The 21,957-nt window shown below is 46.5% G+C and overlaps 1 protein-coding gene across 2 annotated transcripts in view; it reads right to left on the minus strand.

The window, feature by feature from the left end:
• Positions 1-1,702: 1,702 nt before the first annotated feature.
• The window catches only part of Nub1 (negative regulator of ubiquitin like proteins 1), a 30,907-nt gene continuing 10,652 nt past the window's right edge, over positions 1,703-21,957 (minus strand). For both annotated transcript variants that reach the window (XM_026379808.2, XM_026379809.2), the window contains exons 6-15: positions 21,016-21,198; positions 20,739-20,830; positions 18,999-19,105; positions 12,382-12,568; positions 11,441-11,548; positions 10,662-10,814; positions 6,336-6,482; positions 3,972-4,061; positions 3,192-3,369; positions 1,703-3,031 (exon numbers count right to left, since the gene is read on the minus strand). In XM_026379808.2, coding sequence (XP_026235593.2) covers positions 2,853-3,031; positions 3,192-3,369; positions 3,972-4,061; positions 6,336-6,482; positions 10,662-10,814; positions 11,441-11,548; positions 12,382-12,568; positions 18,999-19,105; positions 20,739-20,830; positions 21,016-21,198 — 1,424 coding nt within the window. In that variant the 3' untranslated portion in view covers positions 1,703-2,852. The remainder of the gene's footprint in view (positions 3,032-3,191; positions 3,370-3,971; positions 4,062-6,335; positions 6,483-10,661; positions 10,815-11,440; positions 11,549-12,381; positions 12,569-18,998; positions 19,106-20,738; positions 20,831-21,015; positions 21,199-21,957) is intronic.

Raw genomic sequence — 21,957 nt, forward strand, 5'->3', positions numbered from 1 at the left:
GGGCCCAGGACAGCTCTTCAGCCTCTCCAGCTGACAGCAGGTGCCACTGCTTTGGAGCATCCATCATCTTCTGGCCTGAATCCATGGGGGTCTTCCCACAGCTCTTATCCCCTTGGTGGTGCCTAGTGTAGGGAGAGCAGCTGCAGGTGACAGTGTACAGGTGCTGCCCGGCAAGGTCTGCCGTGCCACAGGCCGCACCAGCTCTCCAAGATGGCCAGGCCTGAGGGGGACCCCCCACAGGGACAAGAGCAGTGAGGCACATCCGTGATGATGCTCCAGGTCAAACCTGCAAATCCCAGGAACCAGAGCCTCCCCAGCCCCCAGGAGGTCAGGCCTCTTGATGACCAGCAGTCAAGCAGGAGACCTCGAATGGGACCGGTGCTGTTCTCCGGGTGGGCTTGAACACACATGTCCACTCTGGGAGCCATCAGGACTGAATTGAAGTTTCAGGAAGCACAGGCAGAGAACCACTGTGAGTCCCACCGGGGAGCGCCAGAGGGAGCAAGTCCTAGGCTGGCGCTGATGACCCCAGCTCCAAAATGCAGAGACACAGAGTGTGCAGTGCAGTCTGTCAGATGCTCTGAAAAAAGGGAGGAACCAGAAACAGCAGTGTATCCCAGTGGTAAGCGCTTGCCCTGCCCCTGTGAGGCCCTGGGTTTGATACCAACACTGCCACAAGAACCAAAAATCAGGTGTTCGCCTTTGATCAATCGATTCAGTTGGCTGAGGGGAGGACAAAACAGGGCATCTGGGCAGGAAAACAGGGACAGGGTGTGGTGGTATTACCAGGGCCAAAGGCAGACAGAATCTGATAAGTGGTCAGCATCAAGGACACCTGGCCAGGTCCAGCACGTCACTGCACTGCACAGCCTCAGGCTGACCTTCCCGTCTCCGCTGCGCTGCCCTAGGTCCCCTACCCACCTGGTGTTCACCTCTGGCCAGCCCCTACCCACCTTTCTGGGCTGACTGGACTCGCCAATCCTTAGACCCTCACTCTTTTCCCACACGCCTCCTTGTGGGTCCAGAACCCTCTCCAGCCCACAAATACGCCACACTCAGCCTGCCACCCTGCTGGGATCTCACCTGACCAGGCATGCAATGTTCTCCTTTCTCCTGACCCTTCAAGGAGAGCCCTCCCAGAACCACTTGGTAGCAGGCCTCTGTCCCTCCAGCCTCGCTTCTGCTCTTGCAGCCACTGCCCAGAGAGGCCCAGGTTGGGTCTCAGCTGCTGGCTGCTTCTGCAGTGCTGGCCACTTCGGAGTGGGCTTCCTGCAGCTCTCTTGTGGCACACAACAAAACCAGGGCCTGCTGGTGCAGCTGTGGTGCCCTCGGCTTTCCCATCGGCATTAAAACAGGAAGCCAGAAGCCACAACTGGGACCAAATCCTTAGCTGGTGGCTGCTCCCCACACAAGCCCTGCAGGTCCACTTCACACCCCTGGCTGAGGGCTGCTCCCTCGCTGGCATCAGCACAGCCCCGCCTTTCATGAGACCATGGCTGCTGGTGGTCAGACCCAGGGCTGTGCGCATGCTGGCAAGGGCACCCCACTGAGCAACACCCCAGCTCGCCACTGCTTCTGAGCACAGCTTTCCATTCCTCACAACACTTGCAATGGAAACGAAAACCCAGGTCACCCGGACCCTCTCAACAGGTAAAACCCAGAGCTCGCAGAATTTCCTGCAGTAAGGCTGACAACTCCCGAGTGTATTTTCCACTGTTTATTTCCATCAGTACCATCCATTGAAAGAGAAAGACAAGATTCCCACGTTCCAAACCAGACTGTGGTGCAGCCTCCGCAGTCAGACCCGATGGCAGCATGTGGCCCATTCTGCCGTCTGAATGTTCTGGCTGCTTTTAGAAGGGTCTTAGGGAACATGCCTGGCACTTGATCCACTCCCCACCTGGCAGCTGCCTGGGTGCCGGGTGTTCCCCTAGCACACACTCCAGATGAACGCAGCATGGCAAGAAGTTATTAAAGCCGACAGAAGGCTGACCACACAGCTTGAGGGAGTCTTCTATCACAAGCTACAACAAAGATCCCCACCAAAATCTTGGGAAAATATTTCTAAATCTCTGATAGGTCTCTTGGCTAACAGCGAGTTTCCTATGACAGCAGAGTCTAAAAATGTTAATTAAAAATAAGTTGCTTTGGTTAGCATTTAAAACTTTCCCATTTAATAAAAGATTTTGTATGAGGAATTTTGAATACATAAAGTCTGATTTTCAGCTTTGAATTTCAAGTGCATATTTTGCAGAACTGAGAGCACAACACTGACATTTCAAGATAAAGGCGTCTGCCACAATTTCATCTGGCTACTGCAGCCCGTGCCTCGTTTTTATGCCCCACAGCACTTGGAACGGAGATGTAAAGGCTGACCATGGGGCAGGAGGGACGGTGGTGTGGGAGCACGCGGGGGGAGCAGGGCCCACACCGTGGCTGGGAGGCCACAGCTTCAGCAGCAGGCACAGCAAAAAGCTGCCCAGGAGGCGGGTGACAGGTCTGGTCACAATCCCTGCTGCTCCCCTTCCCCCGAGACCTTCCTGGGACACCCTCTTCTCCAGCAGCAAGCCTGCTTCCTACTGGGTGAAAAATCAAGCAAAGGGCAGAGTTAGGGTGCACACCTGAAGGCAGAGGGGAAAGCAGAGCAGGCTGCGGAGCCAGGCAGTGCCTTCCCCAGGACTAGCCTCTGGCCCCCGCAGGCCTATGAGGGTCCCTGTCCGCCCCTCCTGTACCCAGAGGAGGAAGCACGCTTGCAGCAAAATCAGATGAAAAGCAAGAACAAAAGGAAGACCTGCAGGAGACTTTTCATAATGACAGAATTTATAAGCAGAAACTTAGTACTTCTTTGTTCACTAGTTTTTCTTTGCTGCTGACTTTATATTTTCTACATAGGACAAGTACTCTGCAATAATAATCTCTTCATCTTCCAGAGTCGAGTCAAGGTAATCCTCCTCGTGCTCAGGAATGTCTTCCAGTATCTCATTGACAGCCTCTGTCTCCATGTCCTCGTCTGTCGAGGCGCTGGAGGTCCCTACAGTAAGACACACAGTGAGGGACCGCGCCAAGGCCCCTGCGACACACTTCCTGCTGGCCACCCTGTCCCAGGAACATCCTCCTCAGTCTCCAGGTCAGCCTCTCCCTCAGGCCCATGCCTGGGGTGTCTGCTCTCCTGGTGTTCAGACCTGACCCACCTGCAGAATCCGAAGGGGACGTGGATGGGGTGGACGAGGAGTCCTCCCCCGAGAGCTGCAGGTCAGGAGGAAGGATCCCTCCGTGGTGAGCGAGGGTCTGAGCCGCCAGCTGGACGTTGCCCCTGAACACCTTCAGCGCGACCTTGGCCACGACTGTGTCAAAGCCCATGTATACCAGCTAGGGGACAGAAAAAGGCCACGGATGTCATGCTCACATGCTGCATGGACTGTCACATCCACGCTCATCTGTGGTGCGCAGCATGCACCCTGCCCTTCTGACAAGTCACCCTTCAGCCTAGCATGCAGGAGGCCACCAGGAAAGGGTCGTGGACGACCTTGGTGCAATGGGTTGTGTGGCCACCTCAGGGCTGGGAGCAAAGTGCTGTGTGAACTCAGGCACAGGTGTCACGAGCTCAGCGGCCACCAGGCGTGGGGCACTTTAACTTGTGGGGAAAGTATGGCTGGAGTCGTCACTTGTCACAAGGTGGATGGACTCCACAGGACAAAGGGATGTCCTTTTGGTCATATGCAGAGAACTGGGGATGATGTAAACAGTGGTATGTGGAAAAAAGAGGCAAGCTAGAGGAAGACGGCCTGCGAGGCTTTCTGATTTTTCCTGCTGCGCGTGCTGGCGGCCCTCCCTCGCAGGTCCTGCCTGGAGCCTGGAAACCTGGGCAGCAGCACAGCTTGCCCTATCCTGCCGCCACCCTGCCCTCCCCAGCCAGCCCACCTGAGGGACCCGGGGCGCCAGAGCTGGGGGCGTAAAGGCCAGTCACTCACTTGGTCAATGCTTTCCTGGGAAGGGCTTTCTCGGCTATTGGTATCAGAATCTGAATCTTTTAACCACATCTGAGGGTTACTGAGGAGAATCTGAAAGCACAGGGACACCGTGACTCACCACAACTGCCCACGGGGCCAGGGCACAGCACCCACAGTGCACCAGCAGACAGCCCAGGCCTGTCTACTTGTAGCACAGACAGACCACCTGGGACACTGTGGTGGGCCATGCGAAGGTGCCATAAAGCCAGGAAAGGGGCCCAACCCAGACTGGGGGCCAAGCTGTGTTTGCAGAAGGCTCCAATCAAATGTCACCTCAGACTGGAGGTTTGAAGGGGGAGCAAAAGTGACCAGGAAAAAAGCTCCCTTCTTCCCTGGGAGCAAGACGTGCCAAGTGGAGAGCAGGAGGAGGCAGCTCAGGAGGGCACACGGTTCCGCCAGAGCGCAGCTCTGGGCAGAGGCCACAGAAGGAAGTGAACAGAAGGCTGCTGAGCAGGCCTCCTCGCCTCTGAAGGCACCACGCCCTCCTGACCTGAAGGAGGCACTAGTAGCTCAGTGAGACCCTGCTCAGTGCTGCATGGACTGTCACATCCATGCTCATCTGTGGTACGCAGCATGCATCCTGCCCTCCTGACAAGTCACCCTTCAGCCTAGCATGCATGAGGCCACCAGGAAAGGGTCATGAACGACCTTGGTGCAATGAATTGTGTGGCACTGGGGATAGAACCCAGCATGTAACCACTGAGTTACATCCCAGATGGCTTTGTTTTATTTGTTTTTTGAGACAGGTCTTGCCAAGTTGCTGAGGCTGGCTTTGAACTTGCGATCCTCCTACATAGCTGGGATCATAGGCATGCACCACCACTCCCAGCCAGAAGTTATGTTTGGACCCTTGACTTCACACATTAACTATTAACCTTAAGACCCTCTGGGCAATTTGCCATCTAGCATAAAATACTTCAAGAGTGGCTAAATGGATTTATGAACTACGTTCATTATTAAAAACTATTTTTAGCCCCATCAGTTCCTTCATATAGTCACATTTTCCTGCCTTTTACAGTTCTCTGACATATAAGAAAACTCAAACTAGAGCACTGAGATAGTTCAGTGGTAGAGCACTTGCCCAGCATGTACTAGGCCCTGGTTTAACTCCCAGCACTGCCCCAAAACAATCAAAATCAAACTTGATATTCAAATAATGTTTTTTAATTTAAAAATGTTAATAAAAATACTGCCCTATGTGGCCTTCTCAGGCACAGGGCAAATACAGAAGGCGAGACAGGGTGGGCTCCTGTGGCCTCCTTAGCCCAGAAGATGAGGTAGCACCTGGCCACTGACCATTGGTCTACCCCCTCTCTAGCCCTACCCCAGCCCCCAACACTGCCCTGTCCCCACCCAGACAACAGGCACCTCCTTCTGCCTGGCTCCCTGCTGGTACCTGGCTCCCGCCCCAGCCCATGCACCATGTGTGGTCCTCATCCTGTGTGTTCCATCTGCTGCTGGTCTGTGGGTATCCCCAGGGCAGTGGTCTCCCACTTTGAGCTCCTGGGATGTAGCACAGCCCCGGCCCTACTGAGAACCTCTTGAACAGACTGGAGGGGCTGGACCTGGATGAAGTGTGTGGCTTTAAGGAGTTCTTTGCATCAGGTGCAGTGGCCACACCTATACCAGCTGCTCAAGAGGCTGAGGCAGGAGAGTCTCAAGTTTAAAGCCAGCCTCAGCAACTTAACAAGACCGTCTCAAAAAATAGCTCAATAGTAAGAGTACCTCAGCTGGGCACGGTGGTGCATGCCTCAGGAGGCTGAGGCAAGGGCTGGGGATGTGGTTCAATCCCTGGTAACCCACCACCAAAAAAATAAAATAAAATAGTAAGAGAACCTCTGGGTTCAATCCAACTGTACTACAAAGAAAAGAAAAAAAAAAAAGAAAGGAAAAAAAAAATCCCCTTTGCCAATAGGTACTACCTATCAGATAAAATAAGTCAAATAAAAATTTAATTTAAAAAAATTATAGTAAAACTTGTATCATTCTCTTCTGTTTTGAAATTAGGAAATTTATGCCATTGACATCAAACTCTCTGCTGCTAACAGAAACCCCACTCAGAGTCCTGGCCTGCGGACTGCCCACGTAAACGTTCGCCACACTCCTGAGCCAGCAGGCCTCAGCGGAGAGGGAGCCTGGACCCATCCTTCTGGCTCTGCCACTCTGCTGATGACACAGAAAGCCAACCCTAGGTGCAAAGCAGCAATTAGGAAGGCGGCCCGGCCCGGGAGTGAGCTCGATGGCCCAGGGAAGCACGCTGCAGAGTGCAGGAAGCGGGGCTGGCGGGACAGCAGGAAAGGGCAGCGCGTCCCAGGGAGGGGTCACCTTCAGAGCCTCGTCCAGGTTCCCGCCGGCTTGATGGAGGGCGTGCTTGGCTGCGTGTGTGGGGTAGCCCATCCCCTTCAAAGAGTTGATGCTCTCCAAGCGACGCCTCTTCTTCTCTTTCTCCTCTTTCCTGATTTGGGCCAGTTCCTTGGAGAAAACAGCAAGTCCCACTAAGCTAGAGGCTGAGATTTCACAGAAAGTAAAATCCATGCTCTGCTGGGTTCTTGAGGTTAAAAGGTGAATAACCAAACAAAAAAGAAGGAGGGGCTCTCTCTACCTACCCTGGACTGGTCAAAAGCAACAGAGCCAGGGCAGGGAGCTTGGGGAGCTGCTGCAGAGGCACGGAGGAGGAGCCTCCCAAGCCCAACACTGCATCAAGAACCTGGCAAGCACTCAGGTTCGGAGGCTGCCAGAGACAGGTGTCGGCACCGGGAGGAGCACGTAATGATCACCCAGGGAGCCATTCCTCCTGGATGACGCCAGTATCACTGACCCACCTTCAGGATGCTCAAGGGGACAATGGCCATGTAACCCTGCTTTTTGGAAGAGCTTGCTGTTGCTGTGCAGGAGCTGGCTGCAGGAACTGTCTTGTCCCTTCTCCCAGCACCTGGCCTCAAGTGGGAGAATTCTATACTGACCCATAAAAACATCATTTAAGGGGCTGGGGATATGGCTCAGTTGGTAGAGTGTGTGCCTCACATGCACAAGGCCATGGGTTCAATCCCCAGCACCAAAACAAACAAACAAATATACAAAAAAAAAAAAAAACATTTAAGAAGGAGTTTTGGTTTTTTAATTTAAAATTTTTCCAGTACTGGGGATTGAACCCAAGGGAGTGCAATACCACTGAGCTACATCCACAGCCCTTTTTATTTTTTTGAGACAGGGTCTTACTAAGTTGCTAAGGCTGGCCTTGAACTGTTGGTCCTCCTATCTCAGCCTCCCATGTCACTGGGATTACAGGTGTGAGGCATCACACCTGGCAAGGAAAGGGAATTTTAATTGCTTCAAAATATAAGTCTGGGGCTGGGAATGTAGCTCAGTGGTAGAGTGCCTGCCTAATATGCATTAGGCTCTGGGTTTGATCTCCAGCACTATGAAAGACATAAAAATTCAAACAAACAAAAAGAGGTTTGAAAACCACTAATCTGATTCAACCTCATCACTTTGTCAACAAGGAGACAGAAACTTTGAAGATGCTGAGTGATGGTGCCAAGGTCACAATGACCCATGGCAGTGAGCACAGGGAAAGCAGTCTATGCTCCTCCCAAGATCCACTCCTGCCTTTGGGGCTGAACCCAGCTCCAAGCACCCCTCTTCCTTCATGCTGAAGCAGCAGAATGACCTCATCGCTTAGGAAACACCACAAATTTTAGGTGGCACCAACATTTCCCTCGGGTGTCAGAAGGAAGACCAAGTGGAATGGGTGGCTGCTGAGCTACTTCTGGGGACAGAGGCTAACTTTTGTTCCTAACACAGGAGAACCTCTAGTCAGCTCCCTGGAGTATGCGCGACACAAACTCTTACCTTTGCCTCAGCTGTGATGCACCTGTCCCCACCCTCCTGATGTCTTCGAAATGCCCTGGGTGTCCACTCCTAATGACTTCTGCACATCATAGTGGGCTTCATCGCCTCACCTGTGGACTCAAAGCCTGCAGGGGCTCCCTTCTCCCCTATCAGCCCACAGCTCCTTATTCCTATCTCCCTGGGCCCTACAAAGGCCTCTGAGCTGACCTTGCCCTGCGACTGTGTGCAACCACACAGCCAGCAAGGTTCCCGCATGCCACCACTTTATTTTGTTCACACCCCCCACGCCAGAGGCCTTTACCCAGCCGCATCCTCTGCTTCCAATTACAGCTTCCTCCGTTTATATTCTTGAAGGCAAAGAAATATGCACCACATGCATGCACAAAAACCCTGCCAGCAGTGAGAAGCCTAACCAGCATTGCCTAACCCAGAACTGCAAACAAGCTGGGGCCTCAAGGACACTCCTGCAATCACAAACGCCGTGTCAGGTTCATTTTAACCACATAACCAAACATGAGAAAAATCACACTATTCTGGAACATTCCTCTGTACCTTAGCAGGAGTGACAATGAGTACTGCACTGAAATACTCTGTACACACACCTTCTGTAAGAGTTGGGTTCTGAAGGACAGGCCTGGTAAAACAGGCTGTGGGACCTCCTAGGTAGAATTCTCCCAGTTGAGGACCATGTTGTACAAGAAAATACATACTTTTAAGAACTACCCATGATGTAGAGCCTCAGGAACTGAGGGGGCAGTCTTACCTTGCACTTGAGCTCCGGTTCTGTGGGGCACTGTGTTTGTCTTTCCAATATCCATTCTACACCTCCCTAGGGTGTGGGGGGCTGACCCAGCTCCCCAGGTGGGCTCTGAATGGTCTACGTCAATATCTGCTGCCACAGGCCTAAGCCCATCAGGTCTCACAGTCCCCTGGCCTCTGTGAATGGCCAGTCTGTGAGGTGCTTAGGACTTCCAGGAGGATAGCACAGAGGGGAGGCAGACAGACCATGTCCTTGGCAACACGGATAGGCCACTGAATCAACTAACCCTGAGACCATCCCTCTCTGGGGCTTTACAGGCCAATAAACCCCACCAACTTCCTTTTCCATGAGGACAGTCTCGATTTTTTTGTGTTGTTGCTTTTAACCATAAGCACCCCAACTACAACATTCACCAAGGGGAAGGGTGAGCAGGCACAACTGCTCCATGTGTGCTGGTGTTTCTCTGCGTTTTCTCCAAGGGCTGAAACTTATCAGCACTCTACTTTATTTAAAAGTCAGTCTCTGAGCCAGAGTTCACACTGCAAAATGAGAATTATTCATCCCTGGCCTCACAGGTAGTCAGAGGCAGAACTTAATGACATTACTATGAAAATGTTTTGTGAATTATAAAGTATTATACAATAATATTTTTCAAATGACCTCATTTTAAAATACTGGCTTTCCAAATACTAAAGAAATCTTTTCCACAATGAAGTAAAAGAAAAGTAATAAATGCATTGTCACAAATATCTGCTTTTCTTTTCTGTTTTGGTCCTGAAGCCTGAACCCAGGGGTGCTCTACCACTGAGCACCATCCTCAGTCCTTTTATTTTCATTTTGAGACAGGGTCTCACAAGTTGCTCCTCCTGCCTCAGTCAGGTCTGGGAGGCCAGGAGAGGCCACCGTGCCCAGCAATGTCTGCTTCTCTGTTAGTACTGAGTTGGACCACATGCAAACACGCAGAGCCATGCTTTTTAGTCACTGCCTTTACCCATCGCTGATGTCCACAGCAAAACTGGTGGACCATGACTGATGGTAACACTCGTGTCATGAAAGAGAAACCTAAAACAGCCCTTTTGACTGGCTCTCCTGTAATCTGACCCATGAATCCACTCCCACACTGGAGCCAGGCAGGCCAATGACAGTTGGCTTTCCTGCCCATTCCCACAGCTCCACAGGTTGCTGTCCTCCTAAGGATTACCCTAATGTTCAGCAAAAAGGGAACCAGGGATACATATGTGAAGATTCCAGAGAAGGCTGTGGCTGGGGTTCACAGCTAGACCTCTCTGTGAGAGGCTATTGCCAACTTCTTGTTCTGGACAGAAAAGTGGCCCTATTGCTAATAGCCCATCATTAGCTCTCTGGACCCCAGGTCCTCTGCTGTATAGAGAGCATACATGAAAAGATTCTAATTCCAAAGTTCTAAAGCTTTCTTTACTTGTTTTGAATAATTGTAGCTTTATACCTGTGCTTTTGTAACATGATGCTACTTGTTTCTATGATCTGACTTGTGTTTGTAGGCAAGAACACAATCCCAAACTATCATTCTTGCCCCCTGAGAAAACACAGCCCCCTTAAAATGGTTTCAAGAAAAACACCATGGTGGCTGGGGATGGGGCTGGGGCTGGGGCTGGGGCTGGGGCTGGGGCTGGGGCTCGGTGGCAGAATGCTTGTCCAGCACATGTGAAGCACTGGGTTCAATCCTTAGTACCACATAAATATAAACAAATAAAGTCATTCTGTCCATCTACAACTACAAAAAAAAAATTATTTTCTTAAATACATCATGGTGTCTAGAGAGAAAGAAGAGACTGCTTGTGTAACCTGCCTGAAAGTTGATGTAATCAAGAACCAAAGCCACTCCTTCCTTTCCTGATCTGGAGTGGTAAGGAGATCCTATTGCTAATACTTCCTATGGGATCGTCTCTTGTTCCATCATACCTGAGGGAGCTCAGGCACTTCAGAAATAAGCTCACTATGCCTCACCCTTCCCAACCTCCCAAAAGGCACAGGCATCAGCATGCACGTGAGGTGGGTACCTCTCTGCGGTTGGAAATATGCGTGGCTGCATGATCCACATTCCCTTCGCAGGCCCGCAGGCCAAGCCGAGCCTCCTGGGCGGTGAACCCCAACTGCAGCAAGTTGTGTACTTTTGACGGGTCGATGTATAGCTCGTTAAAGAGCTGACGTGCCTACAGACAGGGAGAAATGCAAGAATCATGTAACTACAAAAACATCAAAGTCCAACACAAAGCTAAAGCCTAAAAGAATTACTGCAGATCAGATTTTTTTAACAGAAACTCTAAACTCATCCCCTTATTAACCAGAATAAATTGAAGCAGAAAACACTGTCAGTGCCTGCAGAGCTCACCCATACCACAATACGTGCCAACAGGCTGAGTGCTGTGGGAGCGACCACTCCGTGACCTGCGTCTTTCTGTAATAAAGCTGAGGCCTGCTCCGACCCTTCAGCCCCTCTGCTGGTGGCTCTCCAGCCCCTCTGCTGGTGGCAGAGCACTGACAGGAGCAATCTGGGATGCCCCGCAGAGCTGTTACCCAGTCCTGCCTGCTCACCTCTAGACTGCTGGGTGAAAGGACAGAAACATCTGCCTGATTAAAGTCACCATCTTTTGAAGTGTCCTTATTATAGCATCTGGCCTGAATCCTAACGAATACAGATGTGTTTATAGTACATGAGGGATGGGAGTAGGAAAGAGATGCACATTTCTCACAAGTCACAAACTGCCGAGTTCCTCAACATTTCACTTCTGGGGATAAGAAAAAGGCAGGTGGAAATGCCTACAGCTTCCTTTCTCACCTTGTTGAGGTACTCGCAGGCCTCTTCTCCATTCCCACTGTGATAGTTTCGGATCCCCTGAAGCAAGTAGAGTCTCAAAAACAACACCTTCTCTTTCCCACAGTTGCCCTAAAGTTATTGGTAAAAAGGATAAAACCGTCTTATTTATAATCATTGGTGCCAACGCTCACAGCCATTATTCTGTCTTCGTAGTGTCAAGGTAGCAACGCTGCTGTGACCATAGTGTCACTACTGTTGATGGCAACGTGAAGGCCCCAGGCACGTGAGTGCAACGCAGGGCCAGGACACCTATCTCAGGCCATCCAGGAGAGGGGCCCCTTTGCCTACTGGAGAAGGTGGTGAAAATCCAGACCAGGCAGAGGCTATCATGCCCCGCGGGATTCTGACAACTTGAGAGATCAGAAGAATCCTTACTCAAGTCACAGCTCTTGGGTTATAACTGATTTCTGTGAGCCATTACTCTAGAATTGTGTGTGTGTGTTTGGTTGTTTTGGTTTTTTTTAGTTGTAGATGGACACAATACCTTTATTTTATTTATTTACCTTTTTATGGTGCTGAGGATGGAACCTGGGGCCTCCCATTTGCTAGGCGAGCCCTCTAACACAACCCCAGCCCCGGGATGTCTATTTTTTGCATTTATATCTTTCATCAGATGCTACTGAATGTGAATATATCACAGGTGCTCTCCTGGTCAGGTGATCATGAGTGTATGTAGGGGGCATCCATGATCAGAAAACTATGTTCCCCTGGGCTAAATACAGACCAAGGAAAGAGCCAGACTTGTAAATCACTTAACAATTTTTTTAAAATGTAGCTTAAAAAGAGCATATTACATACTACTATCAGATAAAAGCAGCAGTCTAAATAAATAATTTAGCAGGAACAAATACAATTTCCAGAGATGGGCTCAACAATACAAAAAACAAATGACAGTAACATACTTTTATGTGCACCAGCCGCTGGTGATTTTCCCCATAACAATTTTTAAAGCATTTCTGGGCCAAGTCTAGCTTTCTTTCTGCATCATCCAGGCATTCCAGCTGCTCCAGGCGGAAGTAACACCACACTATATCCAGCTGCAGCACAGCATAGTTGTCCACGGTGTCCAGCAGCTCCCTGCAGCACTCGCTGGAAGGAGAGGGGACCACGTCACAGACAAGTGGCACTAGTCACCTTTTGAGGGTATTACTGGAATTCTTTCCTGGTTCTTGATGTGTTGCAAAGATTGCTCAAAAACAAAGATCCCAGCACTTACAAGGGGAGCTGTATTTATAATCTGAATCTTTCCAACAAGGAAAAAAGAAATTAGGGCTCAGGAATAGCAGCCTAAAATCAACTGCCCTAGGATGGAGGAGGACAGACAGACACACCATACCCACTTGGCAGGCTGGGAAAGAGGCCTTGCAGGAAGCAGAATCCAAGGCCACTGTCAGCACCCCTCAGCAAACAGAGGAGACCCAGCTTTACCACAGTGGTTGCCAATTTTGACTGCAAATCGGAAGCACGAAGACATGAACAATCTTTTTCTTTTCTTTCCCTTTCCCTCTTTTTTAGACCAGCAGTAACAGAAGTCTCTCGGGAAGGGGCCTAGATGCTATTTTCTAAAATCTCTAAGGCCAATTTTAATGCCCAGGAAGAGTTGAGAACTACTGCTTTAAAAATAGAGTCCCCCAAATCACTTCTAAGAATGCCTCAACTGACAGAAGATTCTAATAAGGCCTTCAAGCTCGATCATATTCACACTGGGAGGAAACCATCTAGAAAACACCAGCTCTAAGTTGGCTAGCTGATTTCTCACCATGTGCAGACTGAAGGATACTTTGTAGCTGAGATAGTGGGCTGAATCCAGAAAAAGGAAGACACATAAGACAATAAACAGAAGTCAGTTTAGTCTAGAAAGAATGTAGATTCTGTCTGCACAAGATTATTTATTTGGATTTCAAGTGTAATTATATTAAAATTCATACTGCAAATATAGATCTTTAGTCTTCAAAAAGAAAGGAGAATACCTGGAACCACAAATTTTACACTAAGAAATTCTAAAGGGTTTTTCTGTTTTCACTGTTATCCTACTAAATTAAGACTGCTTTTATATGAAACGATAGAATGCACATGTCCTCAAGCTTCCTGTCTTATCAACGAATGTTCAGCAAAGAAAAATGAATCGAGTCTGACCTTGTCATTTACCCCTTAAAACAGTGGTCTCCCACGGGTAAGGCCTGTGCACAGTCCAGTGGGGGTAGGAAAATGTGTTCAAGCAGGTGCTTTACATTTATTTGTTATCTCTGTTTTTCCAAATCTGTGGCTCGGCCTAAGAACTCGACTTTGAGGGGAAAAGAAGGAGCCTGTGAATTTGACCCAATCTTTTACTCAAGAGGAGACCTCCCAATCTGCCTCCTAACATGTTCAGGTTTCTGTAAGAGATGGTCCTGCCATTCACAGAAATGGACTTTTGTCACATTTTCAATTTCCTACAGACTCATTTAATAAGCATCAAGACAAGGACATAAATGGCCTCATTTCAGTTAAAATATAATGTGTACTCATCTCAAGTGTGCCTCAGAACTGAGAATATGTGCAGCCAAAAGCCAAAAACAAAAACACATCTCCCACTAGAGGAGTGCATTTTATTCTATTCATTTTAGGAAATCAGCTTCTACATATTAATTCTGAAACTGCTAGGCCTCTATTTGAACCTAATCATGTAAGTTGGGCAAAAAATTGTTTTTTAAAAACCTAGAATAAAATTGTGTTTGTGGGATTGGGAACTAAATGCAGGGCCTTGCATGTGCCAGGCAGGACTTCCCCACTGAGCTACACGGCAGCCCTGGGTATATCTTTATTAATATTTCTTTGATTTACAATTTTAGTAGCTTTAATATTCCACACTGCCACACGGTGTGGAGGCACAAACCTTGTAGTCCCAGAGATCTGGGAAGCTGAGGCAGGAGGGACTGTAAGTTTGAGGCTAGCCTCAGCAACTTAGCAAGACCCTGTCTCAAATAAAAAATAAAAAGGGTTAGGGAAGGGGCTGGGGTTGTGGCTCAGCGGTAGAGCACTCGCCTAGCATGTTCAATCCTCAGCACCACATAAAAATAAATTGTTAAAATAAAGATACTGTGTCCAATTATAACTAAAAAATAAAATATTTAAAAAAGGGGGGTTAGGGAAGTAGCTCAGTGATAAAATGCTTGCTTACCTTGCACGAAGCCCTGGGTTCTATCCCCAGTACCACAAAAATAAAACACTATCAGTAAATTCTCACAATAAAGCAACATTAAAATAAATGTATGACATTTGTTTAAATAAAATCTGTTGAGCCTCACTTTAGAAAAACTATGTTCTGTTTGGGCTTATGATGATATAACAATGATGATGATTTTGGTATTGAAAATTGACCCCAGGAGTGCTTAACCACTGAGCCACATCCCCAGAGTTTTAATATATACATTTTCAGTTGTTGATGGGCCTTTGTTTTATTTATTTATATGTGGTGCTGAGGATGGAACCCAGTGCCTCACATGCTAGGCAAGCGCTCTGCCACTGAGCTACAATCCTATCCCCCCAGCCCTTATTATTAATAGGTTTCACCAAATCAGGAAAAGTTCTGGCCATTATTTCTTCAAGTCCCTTGTGCCACCCGCCCCCTTCAGGACCACCAACTGTACATGTCAGGATGCCCAACCTGCAGGTGCTCTGGCATCCTCTTCCCTGTCCCTTACCCGGTTCTATTTTCATGCTAGAGTTTCTACTGCCCCATCTTCACATTTTCTGAATTTCTTTTCTGCAGTGTCTACTGCAGTTCATCCCACCCAAGGCACCTGTCAGACACTATTTTTCCCTCTCTTAAATTTCAGCATGAGTCTTTTGCATGTCTCCCAGGTCTTCATCTGACACACTCGAGCCCTTCTATAACTTCATGAGTATTTGGAATGTATTGTTTCAATGTCCCTGTCTACCAATTCTAACTTATGTGTCACTTTTGGATCTGCATCTGTTAATTGGTTTTTCTCCTCAATATGGGTTACATTTTCTGGTTTCTTTGCATTCCTGCTAATTTTTTTTAGTTGTACATGGACACAATACCTTTATTTTATCTATTTACTTTATGTGGTGTTGAGGATTGAACCCAGTGCCTCATACATGTGAGGCAAGTGCTCTACCACTGAGCCATAATCCCAGCCTGCATGCGTGCTAATTTTTAATTGGAAGCTGGATTATTTCTTTGTTGCTAAATTACTGAGCTTTGTTAGGGCTGTACTTAAGTTACTTGAAAACAGTAACTTTAATCTATTGTTCAAAGCTGGTTTTTAGGCTCTGTTAGGCAGGACTAGAGTAATCTTTGGGGTTAATTTTGCCCTATTATTGCGGCATGACCCATCTGAATGCTCCGTCTGTGATTCAAGTTGTCCACTTTGGCTGGTGGGGTACAAACTGCCCCGGCCTCTGTGAACAGAGAGGACTGTTTTCTCTGCTTCGTTCAGGCAGTTCCTGCCCAGTTTGGGAGTGTCCCCACACACATGTGCTGAGTACCACCTGTAGACTCAACAGGGCTGCTCTAAAGCTCTCTCCTCTCACCTCCTGGGCTCTCAGCTCATCAACTCAGAGGAACCATGAGGCTCTGCCTGGGTGGGCCCTCCTCCCTGTACTGCTGGGAGCTGCTCTTTTATACATTTGTCAAGTTTCTGAGGTGCTTCCAAGTGAGCGGGTAAACAGTCCCTGTTATTCCACCTTGGCTGAAAGCAGAACTCCCATTTTCAGTTTTAAATAGGAAAGAGGGATGGGGGTGTAGCTCACTGGTAGAGTGTGTGCCTAGTGTGCACAAGCCTAGGTTCAATTCCCATACCACAAATAAACAGGGAAAGGAACTATTTTTGGTCACACTACCCATCATACCCCAAGACATGCAAAGCTATGACAGAACTTCTAGCTTACTAGGAGAAGGTAGGGGGGAAAATCAAGTGGGAAAGAAAAGAGAACAAGTTTCTTGCACCTAGATTGCTGGCTGGCATCACAGTTCGTCTTCTTCAGGATGAGGTTGCAGTCACACAAAAAGAAAGCTAACATGTTGGCCAGAATCAACGGATCCTCAGGAAACCAACAGCATTCTCCACTGTTACAGTTTGGATCTGAAATGTTCTACAAAGACTGGGTCCTAAGGTGGGGGGAACCTCTGAGAGCTGGAGGTCAGTGGGAGGTTTGAAGGCATTGGCTGGATGTGTACCCTGGAAGGGAACTGTGGGACTCCAGACTCTCTCTTTCCAGCCACCCGAAATCAAGCCTCAGTCAAGTCTCCACCACCATGATGTAATACACCACCGCAGGCCCAACCAATGGGCCAAACAATCAGGGGCTGAAACTCCCAAAACTGTGTAAAAAGAAACCTTTCCTCTTCATAAGTTGATTATCTCAGTTATTTGTTGCAATAATGGAAATCTAATACATCTACTTAAAAAGAACTGACAGCCATTACTCGATTATTGTATCTAGTACCTACTGAATATGTCGATGTACTATGAACTGAAGATACAGTTATTTCTATTCAGGGGTTCTCTTGAGACTTGAAAATTACTTTAAGGTTTTGTCCACCATAGAAATATTAAGAAAGACTGACACAGATGAGCTCAGATCATCCATTTCTTGACAACTGGTAAAGCTGGAGGATGAGTAAAAGGGAGTTCATTATACTAGTTTCTATCTTTTATGCATATTGGAAATTTTTGATAATAACAATTATAGGCACAATTATGAAATAAAATGAAACATTTACCTGAATTTTAAGGACCCAACTTAAGAATCCCTTGTCTGCAGCAGCACAGAATGAAGCTGACACCAATAAGGAAGAAGATACAGACAGAGCAGGAGGCCCCAGAGGCTCCCAGCCCTGTTCTCCCTGTTCCCAGCCTCACTCATCTCCTCCTAAATATCTGGGACAATAAAGTCCTTCTTTGTGGAAATTAGCTTAAGTTGGGATTTGTTTAAGACTAAAAGGCACTGACCAAAGCAGCCAGTAAACTACATGTTTGTATTTATCTTTTTAAAGTATAGAGGATTATCTTAGGAATTTGCCAAACTGGAAACAAGTTCACACTGAAGTTAACTTACTTACTTTCTTTTTTGATACTGGGGATTAGACCCAGGGGCACTTAACCATTGAGCCACATCCCCAGCCCTTTTTTGTATTTTACTTAGAGACAGGGTCTCACTGAGTTGCTTAGGGCCTTGCTAAATTGCTGAGGCTGGCTTTGAACTCTCAATCCTCCTGCCTCAGCCTCCTGAGCTGCTGGGATTATAGATGTACACCACCACGCCTGGCTGAAGTTAACGAATATTAAGTCTACTTTACAAATGTTTAATATGCTGAGATTATATAGTCTCTAAATGCAATTTCCTCTCCTATTAGGAGCTGGGTACAGTGGTGCACACCTGTAATGCCAGCTACTTGAGAGGCTCAGTCAGGAGATTTACAAGTTTAAGGCCAGCCTGAACAACTTAGCAAGACTGCATCTCAAAATAAGATTTACGAAAAGGGTGGAGGGTTTAGCTCAATGGTAGGACGCTAGCATAGTATGCATGATGCCCAGGGTTTGATCCCCAGTACCATGAGAGGTAAAAAAAAAAAAAAAAAAAAAAACAGACTCTGGTAAATTGCTGATCTCAGTGTGGAGACTGTCTCAGAAATGTGTCTTTGGGCTCCAGAGATGAGAGTCTACAGAGACTACCAAGATTACATTAACAGGGCCAGAGGAGCAATCTGCTAATAAAGACAGCAAACTTGTACACCAAAGTTTGAAAAATATCATATGTTTTGTGTTAAAACTCATTAGTTAATACTTTTTTAAAAAAGAATATAAAAACTGACTAGTCACCATTAGGGGACTGGTTGATTCTGAAAATTAGGAGAAAGAAGGCAAGTACTTTGATCTCTTTTTTGTCCAAAACCAAATAGTTGATGAGGAAAAAATTTTTGTTTGTGTGCTACTGGGGATTGAACCCAGGGGCACTCTACCACTGAGCTACATCCCCACCTTTTTTTATTTTGAGACAGAGTCTTAAATAAGTGGCTGAGGCTGACCCTGAATTTGTGATCCTCTTGCCTCAGCCTCCCAAGTTGCTGGGATTACAGGTATACATCACCATGCTCAGAGAAGAAAATTAATTCTTTTCAGACAATTCTAACAATAAATGCAGAAGGAATAACAGAGTATCAATATTTTGCATCCCCTAATGAAACAATGGATTTGGGGAACAACCATCAGCATCTATATGAAAACCATCAGGAGACATGCTCATGGGGAACTTTGTAACAGACAGGTCAGGCAAGGAAATGTTTGTTGTAAAAAAAAATAAGTGCATATGCTTATATAATTCTTTCCTGTCCAGGGAAGAAAGGTGAATTAGAAATACAATGGGAAGAAATCATTCACAACTTGTCTACTGCATAACTAGTCTTCTACATCGACCACTCTCAGTCCGAAGCCACAGGGAAGGGAGGTGCTGGGCATAATCTGGACCATCTTTCTTAAAATTGGATTTCACCAAGTACAAAAGTGCCTACCAGAAATATTTGTCAGCGTCCAAAAGGCATGGCAAGGCTATTCCATATTCTTTTCTTTTCAGGAAAGCTCGGCCCTTCTCATGATATCCCATAGCTAACATAAGGGCCTAGGAAAGAATATGGATTTTTAAAAAATCACTTTAAAATATAATAAAACAAATTATATTGAAAGTATATTAATTCTAAAGAAAACCAAATAAGATGAAAACAAAAATCAAGATCACAACTCAATCTAAAAGCCAAAATTAAGAAAAATATAATTGAAGCTTAATTAAACACTGAAGCCCCAATTCACCGTGGCTGACTCGAGCACAAGCAGCACCTGTCCCTTTGTTTCTAGTTTCTCCTGGTGTCTCTGACCTGGGTCCATTCCTAGTACTCTATGAGACTGCACATACGCATACAAAACAGCACCCATTCATTCTTACATCCTCTTTTTAAAAAGTGGTGGGTTTTGTTTTGTGTTGTTTGTTGTTTCAGAGGAGGCCTCAATCTGTGCCTGGTCTGGTCCCGAGCTCCTGGGCTCAAGCGATTCCGCCTCACTCTCCCAAGACCCTAGAATTATAGGGCAGGACACATTGCCTGGCAATCACTTTCCATTCTCAGTCATCATGGCTTTTCTGAAATATATTTCATCTCCAGTATTTCCAAAACCATTTTTTAAAAATTGCCACAGAGGGCTGGGGCTGTAGTTCAGCAGCAGAGCACTTGCCTAGCAATGCTAGGCACTGGGTTCCATCCTCAGCACCACATAAAAATAAATTAAATAAAATAAAAGTATTCTGTTCATCTACAACTACAAAAAATTTTGTTTTAATTGCCATGGTTTGGACAAGTGTCCCCCAAAGGCCCACATGCTAAATAAAACTTGGTCCCCAGGATGGTGCAATGGGAGGGGTGGGGCGGGGGTCCTTAGGTAATTAAGGGTGCACTCTCAAAGGGGACTGTGCGATTCTGGCTCCTTCTAGCTGATAACATAGCTGATAGCATAGTTTTGCTCTGCCACATACTACCACCATGATGTGCTTGCCTTGCCACAGGCCCAAAGCCATAGGGCCAACTGATCATGAACTGGAGCCTCCAAAACTATAAGCCAAAATGAACCTTTCCTCTTTATAATTATCTAAGGTATTTTGTTACAGTTATGAAGGGAAGGTGCCAAAAGTGATCCAAATTTTTTGAAACTCATTGATTTTTTTATATTTCAATTTTTATATAATTTATGTCTTATAAAGATTTTTTCAAAAAGATCTAGATATCATCATTTACTATAAAAGAACTATAGGTAAACAGACACCAACCTTTAAAAAAAAAAAAAAAAACCTCAATCCACTGACAGTGCAACATCAATTCACAAAGTTCTGATATTAAAACTTACATTAAGTCAGGCCTTGTGGCAAATGCATGGCTATAGTCCCAGCTACTCAGGAGGCTGGGTCAGGGGATCACTTAAGCCCAAGAGTTTAAGACCAGCCTGAGTGACATAAAGAGGCCCATCACAAAACACCCCAAACCCCCAAAATTTAACTTTGTTAATTTTAAACACAATATTTAAATAGCAAAACCCACTTCAAACTGTGTCTTAAGACAGATAAACTAAGATTAGCTAGACCCCTAGTCATTAGAGCTCTTCACTGTAAGAAGCTACTGAGCCTTGGCTGAGAAATGGTAACAATACAAAACCACCTCTGTTATGACAGCAAATCCAAGAACAAGCCCCTGGTGTCTCCTAGTACTTACTTTTCTCTGTGACGGAGGGATTTTGATGGACCTGCCTGTCTGGTTTGCTATGTCTAAGTACGGTGTGGTTTCTGGATCCACCACCATCTCAGCTGCAACAAAACCAAAGAACTCTATTAAATTCACAGTCAAACAGCAGAGAGAACACTGCAAAAGTTTAAGACTGCAGGGAAGAAACCTCCACAAGGGACGTGCACACCACCACACTCTGGTCTGTGTAATCCCTGATGCCTTCATGTATCCAAGTGAGGTGGCCAGTCCAGAGCTCTGCTGATACCTCTCTCTGCCAGTATCTCCAGTCCTCTCTTTGTCCTCTGAATTCGTTTTTCTTTTAGTTCTGCCTCATTCTGTTCTTCTTCCTCTGCCTGGAAGTTCTTCCGCACATCCTCTTCAGACTGCTTCAGCTCCAGCACCATCGCCTTGACATTGTGAGTCACTCCCTGCTCTTCCAGGCTTTTCCCTGTAAGCGTCAGATTGAGCATCACATAAGCTCAGGGGGAAACAGTCCATTTCTGAAGTTAATGGAGTTCTTAAACTTGCATCAACACTTGCAAACCACAAGGCCACATAACTGGCAAAATTATGCTGAAACTTGGTTGTGTAACTGTTACTATGGAACAGTGTTAAAATCATCCAGTGGAAACGGACCCAAGTTCAATTTCCTTTATTCTAAGACCAAACTGAAGCCACAAATATTTGGGAAACTATTACAGGGAGAGCTAGGAAGTATAAAAGAAAAACAAGAAAGTATAATTAATACACAAATTTTCCTATTTTCTAGTTGAGAAATAACAGACACAACTCTGAGAGATGGACAGAAAGCCTCAGCACAGTAGTACACTATCAGAGGTGATCTCCTGTCAGTTAAAAACAAAGATCATGGTCTCCTTCCTTTTTTTTTTTTTTTTTAACTGTGATTCTGAGTGAACTACTTATCTTCCAGGACTCAGTTTCCTCACATATAGTATAGAAAGGATGGCAAAAAAATCAATGAAACTGAACCAAGGAAAAAATGACAAAATCAAAAGCTAGATCTATGAAAAAGTTGTCAAAATATAAACCTCACAAAAATTATACCAAAGATGCACATAAGCAAACAAAATTTAAAAGAGTAAACACAGATACAAGCGTATTTTAGAATAACAAATACTATGTGCTATAAACAGATTTGAACACATTCTGGAAATATTTAGTTGGACAGATGAAAGTCCTCATACAC

The sequence above is a fragment of the Urocitellus parryii genome, chromosome 3 (genome assembly GCF_045843805.1).
Source record: "Urocitellus parryii isolate mUroPar1 chromosome 3, mUroPar1.hap1, whole genome shotgun sequence".
In the NCBI taxonomy this organism is placed as follows: domain Eukaryota; kingdom Metazoa; phylum Chordata; class Mammalia; order Rodentia; family Sciuridae; genus Urocitellus; species Urocitellus parryii.